General features: G+C 38.8%; 1 protein-coding gene across 1 annotated transcript in view; it reads left to right on the top strand.

The window, feature by feature from the left end:
• cdh5 (cadherin 5) overlaps positions 1 to 20,204 on the top strand; it is a 32,537-nt gene extending 12,333 nt beyond the window's left edge. Inside the window, exons 7-15 of the mRNA XM_072390577.1 lie at positions 1,794 to 1,898; positions 2,107 to 2,249; positions 2,352 to 2,485; positions 3,465 to 3,574; positions 3,909 to 4,011; positions 8,336 to 8,466; positions 8,613 to 8,727; positions 13,230 to 13,362; positions 15,178 to 20,204. Of these exons, the coding sequence (XP_072246678.1) occupies positions 1,794 to 1,898; positions 2,107 to 2,249; positions 2,352 to 2,485; positions 3,465 to 3,574; positions 3,909 to 4,011; positions 8,336 to 8,466; positions 8,613 to 8,727; positions 13,230 to 13,362; positions 15,178 to 15,562 (1,359 nt within the window). The 3' untranslated portion in view covers positions 15,563 to 20,204. The remainder of the gene's footprint in view (positions 1 to 1,793; positions 1,899 to 2,106; positions 2,250 to 2,351; positions 2,486 to 3,464; positions 3,575 to 3,908; positions 4,012 to 8,335; positions 8,467 to 8,612; positions 8,728 to 13,229; positions 13,363 to 15,177) is intronic.
• Positions 20,205 to 27,144: the final 6,940 nt, after the last annotated feature.

Consider the following 27,144-nt stretch of genomic DNA (forward strand, 5'->3'; position numbering starts at 1 on the left):
GTAATAACTTGCACCCATGCTGGCCTGGAATCGAATCGCACCGCCGTCTTCTCCCTGCTCAACTCTCCCATCAGCTCTGCAGCCCTTCTCATCTTTCTCACTGGCTGTGTTTACACGTACAGAATAAGCCGGCTATCGGCCATGCTGCGGTTAAGGTCTTATTCTTGCTAAGCTGTTTACAAATGCCTTTGATACCCTGCAACTGAGTATTCTTGTTACCATGAATAATCCAGTTAACAGAATACTGCTGTCTACCTGTGGTTTCCCATTCACGGATGAAAAACATGCAACTGAACACTACTCTGTTTTTAATACAGTGGGAAAAAATTATGGTCCCAACAGGAATTTGACAGCAGACGTCGCTTGCTGCCATGTGTTCAGCAGCAGAAAACATATTGTGTCAGTTTGTGCAGAGAAGGAACAACAGCATTTCAACGCTGATTAATTTTCCTAACTTAGAGGAAAATATTCGTATTTCTAAATATTTTAAAAAGATCTCAGTCTGATCTCATGTAAAACTGTGAAAAAAAAATCACAAATTCAAAAAAGATTTTCCCCGTACCATACAGAATGAATTTCAAATGAATGGATTTCCGTTTCTTTGATGCCTGTTTCAAATTGAATTTTGGTTCATTGAGTGGGACGTAACAGACCCTAAGAGGCAGAGAACATGTAGTTTCAGAGGGTTCATTGGAAGCCAAGCTGTGTGCTTTGATTCATGGAATGTTGCTTTAGCAAAATTAAGTATTTACAATACCTGAAACCAACAGAGTTGTTATATCATGTCCTCAAATGAAATGAAAACTGAATAAAACTGAAATGAACTTCTGAAAATGAAAGAAGTCTCTTCTGTAAAAGTGCAGCAAATGTGCATCTCCATCAATATTTGTTAGTCTTTACATGTTTATGCTATTATCTGAATAAGAAAATTTGTATCCACCATAAGACAGGGAATATTTTTCTGCTAACTGAGTTTTCTTTGGCATTGTTTATGTGTTTATGTGTTTTTGACAAAGTTCAACACATTACATTAAGCCCCACCTCCTTATTCTATAATGCTAGTTTATCAGCAAGTAACACGGACCCCCGTGAGGAGATCCCAAGGGGGTAGGGTGATAGACACCTGGTTTGCAAGCACGAGACTTGTGTTTGAGTTCAACCTTGGCACTGCTGTTTTTCACTCCCTTAATTTTGTCCTTATTTTGCTCTACTACTGTACTACCATACTTCACATCAAAAGTACAGCCCCTGGTTAAAGTTAGGCAATGAAAATGTTGACATCCTGTTTAGTTTTACATCCGCAATAAATAGCATGAAGTAATTTCCCTGAAAAAACAAAAAAATTAGAAAGAAAAAAAATCTCTTTTTGACAAATTCACCATTTACTTTGAGACAGTGTAAATCCTGAGGATGAGCTCAGTCAGGTCGACATTCAGAGCCTTTTTACACCTGAAATCATCAGTTGTCCTTGGTGAACAGATAGAGGTGCAAATTCTCTGAGGAAAAACATAAGAGATGCATTTTGGCACAAAAAAATCCAAGGTGCAAATGCAAAAATATGTCCTGACTGTACAAAACAAGACATGCTTGTATGTACACTCTTGAGGATGAATCCCAATATGGAGCACTTCAACTTCAAATGTTAAAGTAAAATGAGGTCAGGAGACTTTTAGGTGTTAGAAATCATAGCTATAGCCTATGATAGTCAATGAAGAGGAGAACCCAGTTGGGGGGAAAAAATGGAAAAAAATTAGCACTGACTGAGTTCCCTCACCTCTTTCTGATCTTACCAGGCTTTGGATTATGAGACCAAGAGCAGCTACTCTTTTGCTGTCAATGTACGAGAAAACCTGCGTTTTCCTGCAGAAAACTTGAACAGTGCCGTCACCACAGCACAGGTAAATATCACACGTGGCAACACTAGTCTTTAATGCGTCCCCAAAGAATTTTATCATCTCGTATTTATCAATTTTTCATCAGCTGCAGCATATGCACAAGAAAAAAAGTCATTGTTAAGAAATGTACTACCTGATTTCAATTAGTATGTAGGTCTAAACTGCGAGTCAACGCTTTCTTTTTCTGCTACAAATATTCAAACATTTCCAGGTAATCGTCAGGGTGTTGGATGTAGATGAGCCCCCTGTTTTCAACCAGCCTATCTACACCTTCACTGTGTTGGAAGAACAGATTGTGAACAATTTCGGAAAAATCACAGCCAAAGATCCTGACAGAGCAAACAAGACCATACAGTATGACTCTGCACACATTCCCCAAAATATCTAATATTATTACTGCTGTAATCCTGAAGTGCAGCGTGGTCGTTTGGCTGAACTCTTGCTTTTGCTCTTTAGGTACTCCATCTTAGACAAGGACTGTCCTATCCAAATCCATGCATTGACGGGTCAATTGTCCACCCTGAGGAAGCTGGACAGAGAGCTTGAGGCAACACATGTGTTTCAAGTTAAGGCACAGGAGAAGCCAAGTGGTATGTCACACACTCACATAAGGACTGAGTGGCTTTATTAATCCTGTTTCCTTTAAACAATAGATCCTCAGATAAGAAAAATTAAAACCATGTGTTTTCTCTAAAATGATAATGTGCACGCTCAGAGGGAGTAATACAAGAAAGGCCAAAAAAGACATGTTGCTCTCTTGTTTTCTGAGCTGCTCTTTTCTGGGTTTATGTAAGGATGGGAGTGTAACACATTAACAGGGATTTGTTACAGATTGAACGTGTCGCTATAACACCTGGTCGATCCACACGGGAAGGAGAGAGTAAGCACGAAAATCACATTAGTGCGTCCCTTTGTTCACTTGCTGCTTCCAAGCCAAACACTATATTTTTAGACCGGCAGTGAACGAAATCCAAAGATCTATTTTAGTGGCCTGTCACGATGTATAAGAAGCACAATTGTCCTCTGAGCTTGACGGGGTCCTCGACATACACTACTTGTACTGTACTAAAGATAGTTTCAAAATCTTAGCATAAGAGACAGAAAAGAGACTCGCGTATTTATCAAAAACTGGATATTAAAAAGAAGCGTTGGAGATGAAAAATTAATGTAAAAGTTGCCTCACTGTGACAAAAAAATGACCGTTTAACTGACAGCTCACAAATAGAAATCTTCTCAGTCACTTGACCTTAATCAGATCCATCAAAGATTATAAACCGCATAAACTTCATCATCATTGTGGCTAATCACTGCCAGATCGGCACATTAAAGACAAGAAAGCTGTGTACTGTGTACTGATCACAGCGCTCAGTTGTGAGAGCCACATACTTCATTTGTAGTTTTGAGATGATGAAATGATGTGATGATGAAATGATGATTAATAAATTCTTTAAATTGCAATTGTTTCTCTCGATAGCATTTCTGTGTCCAACAAGCTCAACATGATCATTTATTTTTCCTCCATTCGACCAACACTGCATTTAATCATGTGCTTTTGTCTGTTTTCTGTAGGTTTGGAGTCACTGGTAAAAGTTAACATTATTGTTCAGGATGTCAACGACAACCAGCCTGAATTCATTCCGGGGGACATCTTCGTATGTGAGAATGACATCACCAATACAGTAAGAAAAACACTCTTTTATGGAAGTTTTGCTACAACTTTTTAAAAACTTCTTTATCTTGATTTGTCACTTTTATCATCGGTCCTGCCCTCTTGGTAGATCCCAGTCACTTAATGAAGCATTCAGATTCTGGTTTCTACAGAATCTACACAGACATACCACCAGACCTAAAGTGCTTTAAGTTGTATTTTCAGGGGCTTTATAAGGTTCGACATTGTTTTCCTAAATATTTTATTTTTCATCAAATTAGAATAATGCAATGACAAAGTTAAATGTTAAATTCTGTCATTTAAAAGCTATGAATAAGATTAGTTCATTTTTTGTCTTTCTTCAGGTGATAGGAATCTTGAGGGGAACAGACAAAGATGAGCGACCAGCCACCTTCACTTTCAGCCTTGCTAGTCAGAGCTCCAATTTCTCCATCAAAGACTATGGCAGTAAGGCATTTTGTGCTCTGAGCATACATTTAACTTTCTTTTCTTGCCTTTTCTGAATGATGAGAGGAGCTTGTACCGTCCTGGGCACTTGTTGCTATGCAACAACTGAAGCTCCATTTGAGGCACAGTGCGCTGATGCTGAAATTTGACGTTTTTTTAACTTCTCAAAGCGTGCTTTGGTTTTGCAAGCCACTTAGGAAGACTGTCGGGGACCATAAGTACCATCTTGAATACACAACAGCAAGTATAGAAATTAATGAAAGCAAGTGGGTCAGTGGACTGTAGATAATGCTTTGGGCCTAGCAGACAATTTTAAAGCAACGTGTCGTGCACAGTGCTGCTTCCAGTGCTTTTTACAATTTAATGATTAAACAAAAGACTGCTCCATGGAGCAAAAGAAACCATTAAAATCCTTATATTTGCTCTCTTTATATACCTTCATGGTTTTTGTTCGATGTATTATGTTATAAAGTTTACTTTAGTTCTGTTATGGAAACAGTTATCCCCTGGAAGAAGCTGGAACATTTCTCTTTGACTCAGTTATTTGTGTAATGTAATTTGAAGGGTTCTCCTTCTGAGGGAGAATGCATTTTTAATGCTGTTTAGTTAAAAAAGAAGTCATAATGACTCCTACCACTCTTACAGATAAAGAAGAGGAAGGTTTTCATGGAGATTAATCTGATTTGTCTGGACCAAATGGTCAACAGGCTGATATTTGAACAAAAAATACATTTTGGGGTGTGAAAAACAGGATGATTTGTAGTTAAATATGTAAGTCAGCAGAATTGTATTCCACATTTACTATTTGGGACTATAACTCCATCATCTGTAATAAAAAGATGTCTTTTAGCTTATTCTAAATTCAAGAAACTATCCACTGTGAAGGGATTTCGAGAATAAATATGTAGAAATAAACGTACAATTTAAGAATTGTCAGCTTGTATAAACAGAAGATGATGAAAAGCTCTGCAGAGAAATGTTCTTTGATCCAGGCCTTGATACATGGTCAGTGGTTGGTGCTCAGTTACATCAGATGTTCAAAGCTTATTTGGTTTGTTCAGCAAAGAATGCAAAATGGCAAGTGAAACAGTTTTCATCATTTTTGATCATCACATGTCGTTTTAATACAAGAAAGCCTGCGGAAAAGTGTTTCCAACTGCTGTAGTCAAATATTAAAAGTCTGAATGGATGAAAGCCTCAGGTAGTCAGATGAAAGATTTAGGTGAAGTGTTAATGTTTAATTTAAGTGAAACTTGAACTATGCTGAAAGGTAGATAAACAGAGAAAAAAAGGCATGAACTTCCCTCATCCATTTCCACTCTGCTTACGCCTGGAGGGGTTGACATGTTAAACTGATGGAGGGAAGGTAGAAGAGGATGGAGGAGAGCAAAAGGAAAGAGACATGAAGCAAATGTAGGAGAGAAGATGAAAGAAGGCAAGAGGGAGAGATCAGGAGGGAGGGAGATGGGTAATTTCAAAGTAACACCATATAAAGTGGAGAGGTTGCACAAGGATATAGACTAATATGAAGGATAAACAATAGAGTACAAAAAGGTGGAAAAAAGATGTTGTGAGGAGAAAGAAAAATGGAAATCCAAAAACAAGTCAGTGACAGATAAAGACTTAAAGATAGAATATGAGATAGAAAAAAATGAAGAGGGAGTAATTAGCAAAATAAAGAAGAAATAAGACCAAGACGTGAAAGACGAATCAGCTGTAAAGCAAAGACATGACGGTAAGAAGAAAGGATGACATAATCAATGTCAAGTGTTTAAATGGGAGGTTAAAAAAGGGGGGATGAGGGATAAAAGAGGAAGAATGTGGAGAGAAGAGAAGGATAGCTGTTTGATAACTGTTGGTTGTCAGTTTTAACTTGTGTTCTCTTGAAAAATCATCTAGCACCTCACAACACTTAATACACAAACTGACACACGCAACAAGCCCTAGAAAGTCAAGGCTTTTAAAAAATTTACAGACTTCCGGCTTTTTAAAGCTGGCAAAAAGCAGCCATCATTAGAGGAACCACACTGACACACACCCACTCCAAGAGTCAATGTAACTGCACAATAAAGTGACAGGACTTAGTGCTCCAAGCGGCTTTATGAGGCTCTCCGCGTTTAAATCCGACAGACTGAAAGAGGGCAGGTGGGACAAAAAAACAAGGATAAAATGAGAGAAAAAGAGTAATGAGACAGAGAAAGCAAAAGAAATCCAGACAGGACAGTGAGAAATTTCCAGAAATCCTGAGAGACAACAAAGAGAAGAAATCAAACAAAGAAAGAGCGGGAGATGAGACAGAGAAGTGGGATGAGATGAAGGCAGACAGACGCTGTTTTCATCTTTTATTCAGTCAGTTAAGACTTCATCTGTTCTCATGTCCTCCCATCAGAATACTATATGAAAGATGGACGCAGCCTCAGAGGCTGATGGGTGAAGATGTTGCTGGAGTGCCTTAAACTTGTATTCTATCTGGTCAGCAGGAAGTGAGTGCTCTGGTGAAGAAGTTCCCAAAGATATCTCTGCTGTCAGAATTATTTTTAACATCCAAACGTTCTAGTGACTCTTTGAGGATAATTATCCTCTGGAGAGCTCAAACAAAAGCAACAAACCTGTAAGGGGCTTTTCGTTTGTTTTGGATCAGCACATTCAGTAGAACATCAGTTGCTGTCATAGAAGGGTGATTCAAGTCAAAATCATGTTCTGTTTTCTTCATCATATAGTATGTAGGCTCAATAAAGGCTGGACATCACTGTCCGTTGTGTTTTTTTCCATTCAAGTGGGAGGTTAGCCTACTTAAGTGGCAGGAAGACTTACCGTGCTGCTGGGTAGAGAGCAGAAGACGCAGGTTGTGAGTTTTTATCAATTCCACTATATTAGAACTGAACCAAATAATCAACAAGCGAGTAAAAAAGCAAGATACACATCAGCAGAAAAGAATATGAAGTAGTAACTCACATCAACAGGCATATATGCAGTAAATGCTCTGGAAGGTTTCTTTCACACAGTGTTTCACGGTGCTTTTAACTTCGGAGATGACTGGAAAATAGCTGCAAGAAGTCCAGGGGGAATGTTCTGGAAAATTTGTGTAGTCAATGTCACATGTTGTATCACTACTGGGAAAGATACAGTTGATACAAGCTGTTGTTACCTGGACCATGACACTAGCCTGTTCCCAGATGGATGGTATGTTAACTTTAGCTCACCAGCTACAGTTAGACACTGTTACAGTCACAGCAAATACAGTTAACAAGTTGTCTTTATTGGGTCTTTCCCTGCTATTTTGAATTAATTGTAGTTTGTGCCGTCATAACATTTACTTTCAGGAAGGTTGTGTTGTTTTCTCGTCGTGTTGACTGAACACACTGGACTGCCCTCATTATTACATTAAGGATGAATCAGTGAAGTCAAACCTTCAAAGCTGAAAAGTGAATTGCATACAGACAACACATTCATACTCTGCAAAATCACATTTATCAGTGTTATCAGGTGTTTGAGAAATTGAACCTTAAGAGGTGACTTTGCTGTGTTTTTGATGAATCATATTTTTTATTGTACACATGGATCTTTGAAGTTGCTTACCAACAATAATTCTGACACTATAAGGTCTCTGATTTGTGCTTAAAGTCTGATCTTAAGTCAGATGTTGGGAAAAGTCAGTTTGTTTTTATTCAAACTTGCCCTTAAAAGTTGAGCTACTGTTTCTTTGTGTGTGAGCAGACGGGTCTTTCCTGTCATTGTGTTCTCCGAAATTCCTCCACACATGAAATATTGTGGAAAATGACTCTCCCGATCAACTCAACAGGAAACGTCTGCCTGCCAGGAATTAGACTGATGGCTGTATTGTTAGTCAGGCCTGTAGAAAAGACAACATGTGTTATGCCATGAGTTAATTTCATCATGGCTGCTAATTACCAACACTAGCCACAAACCTCATGAATATTCTTTAACTGGCATTTCTATTATGAAGGAGAGAAAATCATGTTGTTCTATGCATCGGAGCATTTATAAGAGTTTCAGCTCCTTATACACAAGAATCCACATTTACAGGTTTTCAAATGTTCTTTTTTTAATTTTCCATTTTCTATCATCTTCAATGATTGAAATCCAAATATCTCCAAAGTGACCGATTATCACAAATGTTCAATCTACTGTTAGGTTACTACTCTCTCCTCACTATCTTATCTCATATGCTGTATATAAATATGCGTTAGAAGACTGAACAGGTGAATGTTAGATCCCCTTCAAAATAGAGGCAAACGTGTAAGCAAAGCTGGTTGCGTGTTACGTGTACTAACTGTGTGTATTACCATGCTTCCCTGTACAGACAACACAGCAGCCATAGTGGTGAAACAGGGCCCGTTCAGCCTGGATGACCCTGAGGATTACAGCGTGAATGTGCGCATCAGTGATGGAGGACAGCCCATCCAGACCAGCGTCACCAAAGTGGCAATCAGGGTCTGTGTGTGTTTTTGTGTGTGAAAAAGTAAACCGCTTGAGATTTGTTTAGCTAGCATCTTATGTTTAGTCAGAAATCATTTTTAATGCAGTTATCGACAAAATGTGCTGATGGCTTGATTTATGTTTTGTACCACGTTTTGTAGTCATGCCAGTGTGATTCAAGGCGGATTACTACACGCTGTAAAGCTGGGGCTCGGAGGATGGGAGTCAGTGTTCATGCCCTTATAGCCATACTGCTTTGCATTGTTACCATACTGGGTGAGTATTTTTCTTCCTTCTTGCATAGTTTCCATCTCTCTGCACATTACTTTAGCAAAAATGTTCGTTCATGCTCATCCTTGAAGTTACCAAAGAAACAACAAACTTTCTTTTCATGGCCACTTTTATATCCTTAAGAGTGGCTTTACAGGGAATTCTACCTGTTTCCAGTTCTGTAAATTCTTTTTACAAGTGTTAGACAGTGTTACTGCATATGTGAAAAAGCCTTTCGTGGTTCCGGAGGGAGCTGCACAAAATCTGATGAATTCCCCTAAGTGACGACACCATGCATGTCTGAAAATGAAAAAAATCTGGAGGTGTAGAAGCAGACAGAGGTGGGATTACCACCTGTGTAGTCTGTTCCTTGTCGCTGCTTGAAGCTCCATTACCTGCTGCTAACAAAAAAAACCTGAATCTGTGACAGAACTGTCAGGGGTCAAGTTGTTTTGAAGAAAATTTAGTTTTTTTTCTGCAATAATAATAATAAAAAAAGATTAGTTTTGGTTTTGAAGCATTCTTTTTCCTGCCATATTTGCTTTGTGAACTTGGTGATCTTATAACAGTGCAATGAAAGACTGTGACTGTTGCATAAGCAACCTACATAAAAAGCAAAATAACAGACACAATTAAGTTTGAATGCTGTAAAAGTGCAAAAACTTTATAGTAGTACAACATAAACACTCTCTTTCCAGTCTCTGACTACTTGCCTTCACATTGGACGGTTTAAAGCAAGCATTTACAACCATTACCGTGTTCAGTGACAGGACACTGAGTGCTTTTATCATAAAAAATGCTTCTGCCATTGAAGACAGTTGGAGCAGTTCCATTGTTTTCTGTTGATGTCATTATTTGGGCACATGTACCTCAGGAGGTAGCTATCCTTCAGTCGGAAGGCTCCTGGTTCAATCCCCCAATTTCCCATTCTACATTTTGAGGTCTCCTTGGGCAAGATACTTAACCCCACATTACCCGATATGTTCCTTACTTGTGAGTTGCTTTGGTCTGTTAAACAAATGTGTAAAAAACAGCTAAATTACACTTTAATCCAGTGTAATTTGACATTAGACATCTTAACTCATCCGCTTTTGTCCAACAGAAAATGTAAGTCGGTGCACATTTCAACATTTACACCATTGTGCTGACAATCATATTCATAAGATTGTTTCTGTTGGGGCTCTCTGATATATGACCTCACTTTATTTTTTATTCTTTAGAAACTGGATGTGTTAAATCCTAATTAAGCCTGAAACACAATCAAGCCAAGATGAAAGACAAACTGCATAATTTCCTGTTCAGGATTTACATATCAGACAACACACAACATACATCCACATGCATATCTGATGAAAGCCATGCATCTGTGACATGTCTGCAGACTGAATAAGCAAAACAGAAATGAATGCAATGATCATATTGTTTTTTTCTTACAGAGATGGTAGATGTATGTGGTCTGGTTTACAAACTGGTGTTGTTTTTCTTGAGAGGGATTCACAAAGGTAAAATCAACAATAGATGCAAAAACCAGGTGCCAAGCAATTGGAACATGTGCTCAGATTAATTTGCCTTGCATTAAATAAGATTTGTGTTTTTTGGGGAACTTCTTCCCTCCTCATGCTGTTGGTTTTATAAATAATGCAGTGGCGGATGTGGAAATAATGCCCGTGGTCGTGAGCTCAATATTCTCTTTGATACCTTCGCCCCCTGCTCCCTTTTTTCTGGGGAAAAAGAGACACTTGTCATGTTGGATCAGAGGCACACTGGAGATAGTAGGCCAAACATGAGGAATCTGGTAAGAAAGGCACTGAAGTTGAGAGGAAAAGAGTGGAGGAAGTTAATGATGAAGAGGAACGAGTTGAACACGAGAGACGTGTTGAATAAAATGTTGATCTTAGATATAGCATGTGGAGAAGGGTGAAACCAGCAGAGTACAGGCAAGTGAGATGGATATTCTATGTGGAATGAGAACAAATGAGTGACAGAGAGACAGAAAGAGGTTAAAGAAGGAAAGGGTTGAAGAGGAGAAATGTGGGAAAAGCAGAGGAAGAATAGCAGTGGTAATGAGGGGAGTTTATCAGCTCTTTAGGTGCCGTCTGCTTATCAAACACTACCAAACACTCAACCTATTAACTATTAATACACTCCTTCACTATCGTGCCTTTTCCCTTTCATTTTTTCCTTCATCTCTCTCTTCCTCTCACTCTTTCCCTCTGGGTGTCTCTGTCTCTTTCTTTGCCTAACACCCTTCCCCATTCTATCTCTCTTTCTCTTTATCAAACACCCCCAAAGCAGGCTAGATTAACTATTTAATGCACTTGTCATTATCTGTCAGGGCCCAAAGCAATTTACCATGCTCCCTGTTCACAGACATATTTTCTCACATGAAGTCAGGTTTGACACAAGGAAAGAAATTTTTCTCAGTCATCTTCAACAAAGACAGGGCTTCGTCTTTCTTCTCTCCGTCTCTTCTCTTGTTCCTCTAAGTCCGATATCTCCAGAGCTTATTAAACTGCAGAGCATGTGTTGTAAAAGATTAATCTGTTGGTTTCCCATGCAAACTTAAATTAGTCCCGCTCCCCCTAAACTAAAAGGCATGGCTAATGCTGCCAGTCCGCTGAGAGGGAAAGAGGTTCATATCTGGACCCATGCCTGGGACCTAAACTAATGTCAAGTGTACCCTTCTTCTCTTCCTTCTCTTCAGACCTCACTTCTGATTTCCTTACCCTAAGTCTCCCATTTCTTCCACTTCCTCCTCCCCTCAGTCAGCAGCTGCATGCCTTGTTTGTTCCCCCTATCCTTTTGTTTTCTTCTCTTCCTCTTTCCTGCTTCCTTAGCCGTATCCACACTGAAATGAAGAGTGTAGGCAAGAAAAACTTTGCTGAGTTTCTCAGGAATCATTTTTGTCCTGTGAAGTTCGGCTTGTTGAACCTGGTTTATAACAACATCACATAGGGTGTTCAAGTCTATAGTTACATGAACATGTTTATATAATCCCAATATGTATTGATAGATAGTGAAAATGACATTTTCCAAATATTTCCAGGCCTAAATGTTTGCAGAAATAGAAAAAAATGAGTTTTTGGTTGAGGCACAGGTGGCAACATAGACTGACTCAGCGGATGTTGAATGTTTGAACACATCCACCCAAGAGAATTGTTATTGTTTTACAAGCAAACCAGAGGATTTTCCCTCTGTGCAAGAATGATAAAGCTAGATCGCATTCCAAGATTACTAAAGTTTAGGAATAGATCTGACGATGCAAGACTAGTAGCATGTCCCGTGACGTGGTATTATCTTCTGAATTACATTTACGTTTGTTGAACAGTTAAAGTTTCCACTCTCTGCAGTAATAGTCACCAGATTTAGTCACAAATCCTGGGCTGGTGTGTGACTGGAGCATGATGAATGATTAGTTTGTTGTAGTCAAATAGTTTTATGTTGAACTACCCTGCTCACCATTCTCAATAACATCATTTTGTCCATTAAGATGTGAGCCAAAATGTAAAGTTTGTAGGCTTTGTCCCTCATTGTTCCAAGTGTTTTTGAATAGTTTCTATTTCTTTCAGCACAAATTGTATCATAAAAGAACAAGGAAAACAATCTAATATTAATAATATTAATTCCTGTTATCACAGACAGTTTTCATATATACTTATTTATGTACAAAAAGGAAAAATTATTCGTAACCTCTTTCTGCTTTGGTTAAGGTTGTCAGATTCAGACTTCAGTCTACTACCTCAGTAGGAAATGGGATGTAGGCTGTGGCCTCTTCTGACCCAACCATTGAACCTTTTTGGCCTGTGATCATCATTCTACTTCCATCTTTGTTCCTGAAAGGATTTTAAAGCACTATGCCACTTTAACACAAACAAACACTGGTTGTAAACTTTTATTTTCCGCAGACATTTTGTGTTTTAAGACTCCTATTGTTCCCACAGCGTCTTTTTTCTCTTACTTCCTTTCCTCTGTTTCACCTCTCTTCACCCCCTTTCTTGCTTTTTTTTCAGTCTCACGCTCGTTTCCACTTCCCTCCTTGTGTTTACCAAATCTTTCTTCCTGTTTCTTGTGCTCTGTCCGGTTGTCTCTGTTTCTACAGAGTTTGTCTCTGTAGAGATTAATTTTCTAGACTGAGGTGAATGATTTAAAACCCTATTCTCCTTTTTTATTTAGATTCCCTTTTTAATACTTTATTTCTCTAACATTTTCCAGGCCATTCTGTTTTGGTTTTCTAATTATTTGTCATGACTTTTAATTCTTCGATGGCCCGAGGATATGTGCAGTTACAGTTACAGTCTGTCTGGGTTTTCCTCGTATAATTTCAGATTTCACTGATAACGAGATGATGATCGTTGAAGGCTGTCCACACTGCTCATTTAAATTTTGGATAATCTCTGAAAAATAAAAACCTTTGTTTTAAGTTCTTCAAATAAATGTTCTTTTGAAGAAGAATCTGTAAATCCTGAGAGTTAATGTATTCCGTCTCTCCTCTTCTGTGCTCTTCATAGTCATCGTCATCCTTTTTGTGATGAGGAAACGCTACCAGAAGGATTCTCTCGCCAACATGAAGAACAGCGGAGAGATTCACGAGCAGCTGGTCACATACGACGAGGAGGGAGGAGGAGAGATGGACACTAATGGGTATGTGGATGAAGCAACATGAAGTTGTTTTTTACACAGGAATAACATAAAATGTTCCTTTTCCTGATGAATACATTACAGTTTACTCATCCTCTCAGCCTTCTATGTGAGGTTATGAATAAACTTTTTTATTAATTTCTCTTTTGTGATTGCCATCCATAAAGAAAAACATAATCATCTCTAGTCCAAACTCACTGAAACAGAGCAGCATATTGCGTTGTGTCCATCACGGGGAAGTCTAAACCACGAGTCATGAAATCAACAAGCACGTTTCAAACCATGTTTTTGTAACATGTCAACCGAACCATGTATTTTGAAATCCTGGTTATAATTTGCCTGTGAGAGTAAAAAGGTTAAAGGACTGTGGAAAACATGAGAGATGAGTCTTAGATGGCACTTTGTGGCCAACTCAACAGTGTTGACGACAAGATGGAGAGAGACACTTATGAGAACATTAGATTTTCTGTATTTATAAAGGTAAACAGGTCAGGAAAACAGCTTTTGTCCAACTTTTGAGCCTTTTATACCTTTTTATCTTATTTTACTGCTTTAGTCTTTCAGTTTTTAGCTCCAGTGTTTCCTCATGGGGGCCTACCACACTGGGAGCTGCTTCTGGTCCACTGACGGGGGTGCTGTCCTGTGGCAGCGCTCCCTGTAGTCGTGGGCCGGGAGCCCTCTCAGTGTGGTCAGCCCCCAAGGTGGCTTTTTGCTTGCCTTAGGTCGAGTTGTCCGGCCATGTTTCTGTCTAAAAGGTGCAGTGGGTCTGAGCTTGTGTGTGTGTGGGTGCGTGTGTGTGTGTCTCTGTGTCTCTCTGGGTATTTAGGGGGGTGGGAAGGTTTATTTGTTTGGTTATTGTTGTTTTTAAGCCTTTGTGAGGCACTTTGTGTTGCTTTTTAAGTATAAAAGGTGCCATATAAATACGATTTAATTTGACTTTGTTGTAAAACTACAACATTTTGCACATTTTTCACACCAAAGTAGCTATTACATGTTCTGGCATTAATAATAGTATTAACACTATTTATAACACTATTATTTATAACACTATATAACACTATTTAGCACTTCTTTGATAGCAAATCCTCCACTGTGATAGGTTTCGCAAGATTTGTCTCAGTTTCTCAAACCTACAATGTCCAGTTTTGCACATCAAAAACATTAACTGATTTGAATCTAAACTTAAACATAGTACATAATGCTGCTCACTCTTCATATTAACTGTATTATGCTGTTTTCTGTTAAAAGACTGATGACTGGATAAAGTAGTGAACATTCACAAAACACAGATATAATGAAAGTACGCTAAAAGGACGTTAATATTTATCATTTCATGCAATTTTACTAGCAATACAAAGGGCCCTTTGAATGACATTTATCATATTTGTCTGGCATCCACAACACATCAACATGAAAACACAAGAAAGTGCAGCTTTCCTCTCGTAAAATAGTTTTTTCTTATCAGCCCTTTTAGGGACGACTGATGAATTTGTTTAGAATGAATATTGTTTTTTAACAAGTGGCTGTGGCAAAAGGCAACAACCTTGGTTATTCAAGCAGATAAAACTCCTTCGTATGTTGTCCAGTGTTGTGCAAACTCACACTCCTCAAACTAAGTCAAAGTTAAGTTTTTGCAGATTAAAAATGAATCAGAATCTTTGATTTGCGCACTATTAGTTGTTACAACTGCAAGTTAATAAAAGTTGTTTGTAATTCTGAAAAGAAATCCACTTTGCTGATGGTCTCGTGATTCCCCTCTTTGGTGAGCGATTCTTCAGCTCCTAACATATTAACTCAAAGGGTTTATCTCTCTTCCAGCTATGATGTCTCAATCCTCACTTCTGCTTGCCATGACGGCTCCCTGCTCCGCCACCCAGATCACCACCCACACCCTTCTCTGTATGCCATGGTCCAGAAAGCCCCCCACCACACTCAACCCACCGCATGTAAGGGTGACATGGCGGCAATGATCGAGGTGAAAAAAGATGAAGCTGATCACGACAGAGATGGATACCCGTACGACACTCTCCACATCTACGGCTATGAAGGACCTGAGTCTTTAGCTGGAAGTCTCAGCTCTCTGGAAAGTTCTTCCACCGGTTCAAACTTGGATTATGACTTCCTCAATGAATGGGGGCCAAGGTTCAGGGCCCTGGCTGAGCTATATGGTGTAGATGGATCTGACTACTACCATCAGTACTGATAGAGTAAACAGTGTGGATCAGAGGTGAAAAAGAGCCATAAATATACACTCACACATTGGCCAAAAGCATGCAGGAAATTAACATATACGGTTCACCCAAACAGCCGTGTTCTTCAGAAACTTCTTCAGCTCTTCAAAACACAATCGAGGGGCTTGTTTTTTTTTCCTAGTAGCAACAGCTAGCTTCAGTTATCATGTGTTATTCAGTGGATCCATTAATGTGTTGTGCCTGTTGTCTGTTCAGTCCCAGTCAGTAAATAAGACATCAGGTAGCTTCAGCAAGCTGAATCAAGGATTTTTAAAAATGTTTTTATTTCTATTGATATTGCTTATTTCCAGTAAGGTGCTGGAAAGATTTTTTAAAGATAGACATGAACACGACGCCATCAGAGGAAGTGACCAACTGCCAAGACGACTGATTCCTGGTGACGGCATGAGAAAGACATCGTGAGGATGCATTTGAATTCTACTGTAGTTATGTGAGTTGTACAGAATAATCCTTTTACTTTACCTGCAAAGGACAAACAGGTGAAACTCTACTGCAGGCCTTAGCCCATCAGAGTTTATGTTGGATACCTTTGACGGGTTAATCAGGTCACTGCTGGCCAGAGAGCTCAGATATTTCAGTTTCTTTGGCATTTGTTTGTGTCTCAGCTCTCACACGCAGCAACCATTTTAATCCCCAGAGCTTCACTCTCTTAAAAACCTTATATATCTTGACCCATATCTTGACCCATATCTTGACCCATTGTTATATATTGCAGACTCGCAATGTGCAGGTGAGCTAATTGCTGGCTATTACTAGAATTTTAATATTCGTGATTTCAGTCCTGCTTGGGATGCAAAACGCTGCATATGAAAGAAACGCATCTTTTTTTTTATCTTTTCTTTTGGAATTGATGGCATTTATTTGATTTCTTTTTACTTTAAAGTATCTGAAGTTTGTAATTCGTGGATAGAAATCCGAAATGGGTATATTGTACTGAGAGGCCACTTGAGTTACAGCTCCAAGGTTTTTGAGGTTTTTGATCACAGCAAGAAGCTGCTGTGTTTTCTTAATCTGAAATTCTAAAAAGGATTAGGATGTTCAGCTACAGAAAGCCTGCTGTGTGATGTCCAGCGGGTTATTTAGTGTCAAGTTGATATTTTCACGTTTTTGATCTCCTGTTTAAATCACCCTGAATACAAGTCTTAACACAGCATCAGCTGTTTGACCAGCAGTCAAAAGAACACTCAGATAAAGAAGCATTTGAGGATCTGAGCATTTATTGCATTTTTAAAGATGGAAACTTCATAAGAAACCTGTGTCCTGAAACCAGCCATCTGATATGACTGAGGAGTCATTTTTCATGCGAGGCATTTTGTGCATTTTGCCAGTTATCTCCTGCTCTGGAGAGAGAAAAGACAATAGACAGTTAGAGAGGAAATGGCTCCGCTACTGCTCAGACAGAATAACAGAGTGTTCCCAGGTTTGATTTGACAGAACCCATCATCACAGTTATTGTTGTGATGAAAGAGGAATCCTCAGAGGCTACTCAAACAAAAGTAATTCAGACTACTCAGGAAGCACAGAGTTGTGAAAGCAGCCAGTTGGGCTGGTACAATGGTTCAGATGTGACTTGAATAACTTTAACCTCTCATCCTTTTGGCTTCTGTCAGGTCATAACACCTCCGATAAAAAATACCCAAAACTTTTGACAATCTCCAGATGTTTACCCAGCATGACCATGAACAGTAGCAGGCTTGCTGACTGCAGGGTTTGCATTTCTAAACTGATGTTAGAACCTATTGTTGTTCGACTTTTCTCCATGTTTTTGGGATGTCTCCTTTGCTTACTTTTCATCTGAAATTCAACAAGTGGCTGAGGCATGAAAGTGATTTGTCATTCAGGACTTTCAACATACTCATCTTTGATAAACTGGAAGTAGGACAATATTTGGAATCTTTGCATGACAAATGATTCAAGCATTTAATCAAAAGCAGAATCAAAACAGTTTTTTCTGTTTGACATAGAAGTGGACTCAGTTACAGCTTAATGCAGGTTAAATGGACCAGTGTTGTAAGTTTTGAGTTGACTAGTTGGTAGCACCACTTCACATGGAACAGCTTGTCCTCTGTGAATATGCTAGCTGTTGCTCTTCATTAGCTCGTGAGGTAATCAGGAACAACTGCTCCCTATGGACTGCCTGGCCCTGGTCCTGGCCCTGCAGAGCACCTGGCCAAAAACAATTTATCACTCTCTAGCCTTTGAATAATAACTGCAAACCTTTTGGCTTATTGTGTGATTGAATGCCCTGGTAATAAATTAAGGCTTCTGGAGTTAAAATGTAATTCATAAAGGTCCATACAGGTAAAAGGTCACTAACTGTCTGTAACGACAACATATAAATCAGATTGTCAAGTGGTGCTCATTAATACAGCGCTGTGAACCCCATTAAAGATACAGTCACACAATAGTGTGTCATTAGGATAGTTCCCTTGGATTTAAACATTAAAAAAATCCAGTTTATGGGTTAAACGTTTTAATCTATTTATTCTGCTGTTTATTCGGTTTTGTTTGGACTTGGACTTGTGTCTTTAAAACTCAGGCTTGTTTGGAATGTCATTTGATAAACGGTGGATACAATAGCTGGAAGCCTTCTCAATGCTTTCCTGTTGGGTTCATGTACTGAAAGCTGCAAGTTTCTCCACCTCACTCTCAGTCTTGCTCTCCTTGTTTGCCTCCCCATATCTCCTCCACACTGCCGCCCTGTTTGTCCTTTAATCAGCTAAACCAAACACTGGACTTAACTTCCTGTCCATCTGGGACTGCGCCCGCCCCTTCCTGTCCGTGTTATCTCTCTAGTGAGCTAACACATTGTGATCACTTCCTGTTAGCGCAGCTTGGGAAATGGCCTTGGGGAGGAAGAGTGAACTAGACGAGGAGAAACACGGGATGAGGTTGTGGGTTAACATGAGAGAAAGATGAAGAGAAATAAGGTAGAGCAGTGTCGAGTTTCCCATCTGAGCAGAAACACTTCAGAGCAAAAGGTGTGTGTGATGAAACACCGAGACAACACACCGAAAGTGGTGTTAACATCCTTTCATGTTGGCATCTCTATGAAGCAATAAAATATTTTTTAGAAGCCAAGAGTCGGATCTTGAAATTTGTACTACATGTGTCCAAGTAACAGCAGAAGAAGTCAGTAATGTAAGATTTAAAATACTTTGTTTTGCCTTTTTGTTGTGCTGTTAATTATATTCAAGTTGATATTAAAAAAACAACTAAAATTTAGAATAAAATACTTAAGAATGTTGTTACAAAGACAAAAAACGGCTGCAGAAATTTTAGAAAATATAAACCTTTTTAGAAAAGGATTTTTTACTTTTTTCCTCAAAACCAATTATTGAACAAACAGTAATTAGGGTCAGATTATGGAAACCATCCTTCACAGTACAGTGAAATAAATACTTTCTCTTATTTCATGCTCATTTCATGCCTCTAATGGTGACAGTATTGAAGCTTTTTTTCTGTGTACATGATCATCATTGTGTAATTGCAGCCGCTATTTTCAAAATTGTGGATGTTAACAAAAGAAAAACCAAACCTGCCACAGCAGACAGAGGTGCTTCATTATCTGATTTCCTGATAGCAATAAGTGCTGAGGAAAAAATTTCTAGAAACTTATGGAAAATTTCATTCATCAATTTTATCCTGCAGTGTTTTTTCTTTAGGTCTGTTCTAAAAGTATATGACAGAGAAAGATATCAGTAGAACACATGAAACAATTACATACAACACAATAATAGTCATCAGACAACATTTAATGTTTCCAAAAGTGTCACATTTGTGTTAGTTAGTTATAAATGTGAACAGGGACTGTATTCTTCAACATATTTTAATTATCTCAAAACACATAATGTGTAGGAGAGGCTGAACAATGTCACGTATGTTGAAAATTAGCGGTTGTGAGAGTATTTATTCAAAATGATTCAGCTTGGATTCAGACAGTTAAAATAATTCTCTCAGGGTGGGATCCAGGCAAATAAGGTTGTTTCCATTCATAGCAGCGAGCAAAGAAAAAAAACTCCACCAAATTCAGTATATCTGTTAAAAATGAAAAGATCTGAATGTTTTCATCTATGTTTTCCATGACTGAGAGACAGATTTTTTAAAATTTTGAGTCAATTGTCTGTAGGTAAGAAATGTGCCTGATGGTGATTTTTTTTTTGCTTTAAATTAATGTATTTAACATGTTAAACTTGACATTTCCTTTTACAACTACTATAATTAAGGAAAGAAGGAGAATTTTCAACAACTGAAAGAAAATAGTTTCCGATGAATGAATGGGTCCCCGGGTGAATATGTGATTTTCTGCTTGAGTGTTCACTTGTGTTTGTGACTGTGCCCGTGTACATACACACAAATAAGTGTTAAACCAGTAAGAAAAAACAACGCACATATACATTTTTTTCTCTCCTGTAAATACAGTAGGGGTCTGCAAATGAGCAACACGTGCCTTTATTCTTGAAAAACAAAATGTAATTCATTTTTTGATGGTGAACACAATGTTTTCTACATTGTTTTTATGGTGTATAGCAGCTACTTTTTATTAACTGACATTTTTGTAAGTGTAAAATCAAAATAAACACTCCAATATGTCTTTGTTGTTCTGTTATTTGAGTCCTCCAACTGAAAAGGCCACATAGGTTATTTGTTAATACGTCTAAATACTGCGAATAAAGGTGTTCCATTAAGTACCGCCGCTACAGGCAGCAGAGGGGAAGCACGACTCATTCGATTGATTCCACATCAGAGCAGACGTCATGTTCAAGTCATTTGTTTAAGACACCACAAAGTCCTTATAAGGAGGAAGGCGGCGTTATTGGAGCAGTTAAGAGCTTTTTATAACCTGAGTTTGAGGCAAACCATCACATTAGGGTCAGAAATAAAATCGTGGTCAGGGATATTTGTCAATAAAGAAACTTGAACATTTAGGATAACAAAGGTGGTATAAATGAGGCAGGAAACTTCTCTTAACTGATCATGAAAGTGTGTAGAGGAATTTTGGTTTTAATGATTGGGTGATAAAAATGACATCACATATTTTTATGTAAAAACATCCTCAGTCCCATAAAAGGAGAAAGTTAAGTGCTGATATAACCCAAGAACTGTTGCATGTCGGTAACGTGATTTGAAGCTGATTTTCACCAAGAAAGTTTAAGTGTGGACATATATATGAAATAAATGGCATACTTTAACGTTGTAGTTTAAGATCAGCTTTATTTCTTTGTGTCAAATGTCACAAACGATGAGGCCATGTGAGCAGAGCTCTGATCTAACTCACCTTAATCTTTGACATGCAGTCAGACGTGACCTGGAGGATATCCTGTGTTTTTCTCCTCTTTGACCCAAGTGTAAATTCACCACAGGTTCATGCAGTTTTGTTATTGTTTGGGGGGGTGGATTTAAGGGTCAGACCTCCACATGTGTGATCATGTCCACATGAGACCTGATTGATTGTTCAAGATCACAGGGGGTAAAAACGAGCAGGAGAAACAGACATCCCATGAGAGGAAAACGCCAAAGTGACGTTATTCTCCCAAGACATGAAGAAGACTCGGTGCATCATGCATCTATGCACTCCAACACATGCATGTACTTCATTCAATGTGTGTAGTGTAACCCAGATCCTTACCTTGTCCTTAACCATTACTAATAACCTTTAACGTCTATTCACAGTGTAGGTGTAAGCAGAACCAGAACCTCAGGAAGGATGCCTCATAAGGACCAGTCTTTGGTGCTTATAAGGACCACTGGTTCTGAGAAGTTCAGTGATTAAACCAGAAAATGTCCTAACAAGAACGCACATGTATTCACACTCACAAGGGTGGAGCTTTTCCAAATTTCTGTCATATGGGTCATGCTTTAAAATAAGACCAGATGCATGCACACGTTCAGCCTTTGTTCATTGTTCTGTCATTTTATAGTCCTCCATGTCAAGTTATTTACGATACATGCACAAAGTCCAAAACATACCAGTATTTAACTTGTCTGTCATACACAATGATCAATGCATGATTCCACACATCCCTTAATTTCTAAAAAAATAAAATAAAACAGACTTATTTAACTTAATTGCTTACTTACTTCACCCAAATCTAATCTGTGCCTCAGAGAAAGGACAGTAAGCAGTTGTTGCTTTCTAACATTTGAATGATGAACTAATGCTATTCTTTTGGAGCTTTCAGCAACATTTCAGTATCTAAACCATAGAGAAAGTATTTAAATGAGACTCTAAAGTAGGTCAATCACTTTCCTCTCAAATATTGAAGGTCACACTGTGTTGCCATACAGCTCTGAATCATCTGGGCATGAACATGGAACCTCTGGAGGTGTGAGCAGCAGACCCTAAAGAGGTTGCCAGTTGTGATGTCTGTGAACCAGGATAGATGCATCATATTCTCTGGATGGTTGATCGGACCTGGGATTTTTCTTTAGCTTTTTCTCATGTTCAACATCCTTTTTGATGTTCCTGAGTAGCTTTTGTGATCTGACAGGGGAATAGTGTCCTGCGGTTGGTGTTTGTTACCACAGGGGTTTTCTTTGTCTCCAACAACCTTTAGATGGGTGGTTGCGTTATGGCTACAGCTGCATAAATGCCATGACCCAAGGTTTGCAGGCAGAAAATTGCTTTGTAAGAAGAGCATGTCATTATAAGTCAGTGGCATTAATGATGTAGATATTTTACAGTTTCTGGCATTGCTCTGCATTAGTTCTACCATGGAGATCAGCTTGTAATACCTTTTTAACCATTCAGCCTTATGCTATTTTTCCTCATATTTCCTCTGCAATACAGCCTTGTAAGGAAGATGAATGCTTTTAAATAGTTTTTACTGAGTCCTGTGAGCTGTATAGACACCAAATCCACTCTGTCATCAGTTATTCAGGCGCAGAGGATAGCTGGGAGATGTGACAGATGTCTGCAGGAAGGAGGGAGACTCGAAAGAAAGCAAGATCGTAATTTGGTAGAAAGAGGCACAGTTCCATAGCCTCATGACTGCTTCTTACTCCTTATTCTCAGCTCAACTTTGGTAAGTTTGTGGCAGGGAAGGGACAGGACCAGCCGGCAGCCAAATAAAAAACATTGTGATACGCTCAAACAACAAAACCAGACTATTAAAGCGAGGTGCGCTGTATCCCTGAATATGATTACATGGAGACTGGACGTGGATAATCCTTTGAAGCCTGATCAAAGAACCTCGGAATTTTAAAGTGGGCTGTGGTTTGTGTTTACTTGCAAAAAGGAGTTGATCTGGGTAGCTGTTTACATGACTACAACATGTGATCCAGTCAGAAGACCGTGTCCTCTTACAAGAGGTTGTGATTGTGTGTTTGGAGGAAAACAGCATCGATCATTGTGAAATGGTGGCAAAGTTTCCTGTGCACGCTGTGAAAATGTCTGTACTAAATGTGCACTTTGCATGATATTACATATAAGTATTTGATATATGCATGGGCTCTTTTTATGTCTGATATTAATCTAATTCCCTGACTTGTTTCAGAAGACTAATAGCTTCTTCCAATGATATTCATCCAAACATCCTCCCCCGCTTACCATGCATCATCACATTTATGTGCAAACATCTCACATCTGTAAGCATATGCCATATGGATTCATACTCAGTATTGTTGGTGTGTGAGGAGATATCAACCTTTAGCTGTTTCAGCTAACAGATGTAGGTCTACCAAAATAAACCCAGAGGGCAGAGACGAACAGATGTTATCACGAGTGAGGAAAGGAATCAATTCATGTGCTGTTATCATTTCAAGCCCCACAGCCCCTTTGGTCATTCATTACAGATGCTGGTTACACACCCAAGCAATGTTCAACCCTCAAAACTGTGATTGTCAGTGAAATCTCAAGATTTCAAACGACTCCAGGAAAATATGTGGAAAATGGTGCACAAATCATTTTGAATTTGTTGCTTTGTGATGTGATGCCGTGGCCATAAAAAATGGTAAGTCTGTGATGCATCCAGAAATGTTCTCAATACGGAGCAATTTAAACTGAACTTAGAGGGAAACAAAGATCAAGGGGGAAAAACAATGCCACATAAAGATGCTGGAATTCAAAATCGCCTTTTTTAATGAATCCCTTCAGTACCTCAAATGTCTTGTGTCTTACTTACATAATTTCACACACATGTCCCTAAAGAAACCAGACATTGTGCTATTGCAAATCTCTGGAAACATTGGGATCTTACAGTAACATGAAAGCACAATAAATGTCAGAGGGCTTCACGTAAAATGGATTTGAGGGTTTAAAGCCCAATCCAGCTGAATCTGAAGTCCTTCCTGTCAAGCTCAACATACAGCATGTGTTCTGTTGTCAGAGACAAACAGATGTTGTTTCTACAACCTGCCAACTTGTCTCCTTGCCAACATCTTTTGAGAAAATCATATGAATAAGAAAGTATGTCACTATTGTTGAAACTGTTTGTATTGAGATGTCCATGTAAATATGTCATTGTGTGTAACGCAAACATCCACAGACTAAACACTGGCGTATACACAATGTGTGTCAGTATTTGCATATGGGTTGCTATTATGTCCTGTCCTCTGTCAGGCTCTTAAGCAGATGCTCTGTTGCCTTTGTCATAAGACACATAAAGCTGAGGCATGTATTGCAGCAAAGTGGATTGACTGTGGCATTGCCAGATTTTGGGGTGTAATTCCCCAAGTTGAGTCATGGCAAAGCAGGATTACTCAGATATGCCAGTTACCCTCATGTATGGATATCCACTAGAAAAAAGACTGAGCCCTAATTCCTGGTCTAAGGAGCCCTGCAGTCAACCATCACAAACGCAGAGCTCCATCAAACATCCCATTGACACAATGACAAATAAACCTGAGTTCAAAATAGCTGCTTCAAAAGCCAGAGCTGCAGACACCACTCATGTCCAACATCTCAGGACATATTTGAGGAAACCACAGACAAGCTGTGGTTAAGCTTAAAGAAAATAACACAAAGGGAAAAAATAAACAAGGCTTGTTCTGTGAATAATCATCTGGGATATGTTTTCTCGTACGCAGAAGACAGATTTTTTTTCTTTATAAAGATGTAAAATATACACAGAAAGTCACTTCAACAAAGACAGGCATTGTGGTGTTTGCATAACATTCAATCCCTGATCAGCACTTTATAGTGTGAGGAGGAGGATATTCTTACGTGGGCCTAATTTTTACTTCCTTTTCCACAAAGGCATCTTGGACAGTTTAAAACAGCTCATTTGGAGACAAAGGATGTTTTTAACACACATTGCCACAGAATGAACACTGATTAGCTAAGAGATACATCATAAACATTGTTACTGTGAGCTGAACGTATGATTTACCTGTTTCAAATGTATCTTATGACTTGATCAGTTTGTAAATAATATTTCATGACAGTTGTAAACATTATGTAATGTTAACCTCACAAGGATAAAAGAACTGCGATATTTAAGTGAAAAGTGAACATAAAACCAAGAGTGGAAATGCTGTAGGCCTGTCTGTCGAGTTTAGATTGTTGATTTCACTGTTAATTACTCTTTTTGATGCTTTTAAAAGGGCATGAAAGCTTAAATCATCATTAACCAAAGGGGAGAAAAGTCAGCCCAACCTGAAATGACGTTTTTTAAAAACCATAGCAGTACTCTGTCTCCACACAGTGGTTGAAGGTGTGAACTACAACTGCTTTTATTCCTATTATTGTTGACATTGTCAGGTTAAACACACTTAAAACAGTCCGATAGTTGAGAATAGCTTCAGAGATCGTAGAAATTATGAACATTCTCCAGCTCATTAAACTTTGGAGGATGTTGTATGCTGATGGTTCATACTTCATATTTTCAAACCCAACAATCAACAACTAATAAAGTATCCTTAAAACAAAAGCTAACTATGGAAGAGGGATTTTTCTGCACCATATCTCAGGAAAGGCACTGTACGAAGTCTTCTATGAGTCACTCACCTAAACTACTAATAGGCTTAGAAGTTGCATAGCTTGTATCCAGTGAATACTGTTAAATACTGTGTAGCAGAGCACTGGAATCTATTGGCACTAAGCTCAAAGACAGACTTGCAAAATAGTTAAGTAGGGCTCTACAGAGAATGAGTACATGTTCTTCAAGCAAAGTTATCATTTCCCAACTGTGTTATATGGTTGACTGGGAATCACATGGCTGGGCTTATTATCAGATGGAGGGTTAAAAACAATGTAAGTTATTCAAGCCAAGCTTATCCAACACTGCTGAACATCCACATTGTGCCCAAAAGAGACTCTATACTCACGTTGAGTGCTGAACTTTTGGTATATTGGTAGCTGAATGAGGGAGTGAGTGTGGGTGTGTGAAGACATGAGAAAGAAATTCAGGGAGATATGAATCAAATGCACCCAAACAGTTCTGGGAATGAAAATCTGAATAATATGTGTGAACTTCAAACATCTCAAGTGTGAGGACAGTAAAACATTACAGTGACACGGTACCACAACAGCCTCCTCTTTTCTGGAAAGACTTCCCACAGGAGCTCAGAAACCCAGCTGCAGGAACTTCGATTCAGCAACAACAGCATTAATGAGGTCTGTCACTTCTGTTGGGTGATAAGGCCTGGCTAACAGTTCAATTAAGCCTAACGGTGCTGGTAGGAGTTAAGGTCAGGACTCTGTAAAGGCCAGTTTTCTCTTAAGCATCAGCGAGGAATCTAGGAATTATCTGGCTACGTATAGGGGCTGCGCTCAAATGTCCATGCATAATTATTTTTCAGCCATTTATAGCTTGCTGTTGGCAGAGAGATGAGATTATGATATCTGAGCAAAGATCTAGCTTTGAATATATTGTTCAAGTACCCTGTGTACATCAAAAAGTTTATGTTTCCGACTACCATCTGAACTCATAAATTCTTAATTCCGAGTTCAAGTAGAAATGCAACATCACGCTGCCTTCCAGTCCTTTCAGAATTGCTGCATTAGGTCTCATTTGAAATATCTGATTCTTACTTAAAAATGCCATTTCATCCAGATCCAACTTGGACTTTTTTCCTCTATTGTCACCTTTCCTAGACATAAACACAGCATCACTAATTATGAGTATAGGTTTGTAACTTTCACTCTTCTGTAAAGAGTCAAGCCAGCAGTGACTGGATAGGGGCACTTCAGCAGAAAGTCAGATAAATCTGGCAACCTCTAGTCTCAAGCTTTCGGTAGGTGTCATTTGCCAAGATTTCATCTCACCATTAAGTTGTAGAAAAATGCAAAACCTCACAATGCAGAAAACAATCGATTTGTTTCCCGTTTTACAACTGAGGAATTTACAAAGATGCAGAGGCTTGTTGCTTCTGCATAGATTTGTGGAAACAGGGTGAGTGTCATTATCATCATGGCCACCACTAGAGGGGACTGTAAGGTGCCAAAGTGGTGCATCATTTGTGCTGAGATAGCTGAAGAAAAATAAATATCAGAATACCCAAAATGCATTAATAACCAATGGAGGCAAATCTGTGATCACTTTTGATAACGATATATTATGGCCTCTTCTTTTTATGAAAGTGTCATATGGGG

The sequence above is a fragment of the Leuresthes tenuis genome, unplaced genomic scaffold (assembly GCF_036924035.1).
Source record: "Leuresthes tenuis unplaced genomic scaffold, fLeuTen1.0.hap1 SCAF_8, whole genome shotgun sequence".
NCBI lineage: Eukaryota > Metazoa > Chordata > Actinopteri > Atheriniformes > Atherinopsidae > Leuresthes > Leuresthes tenuis.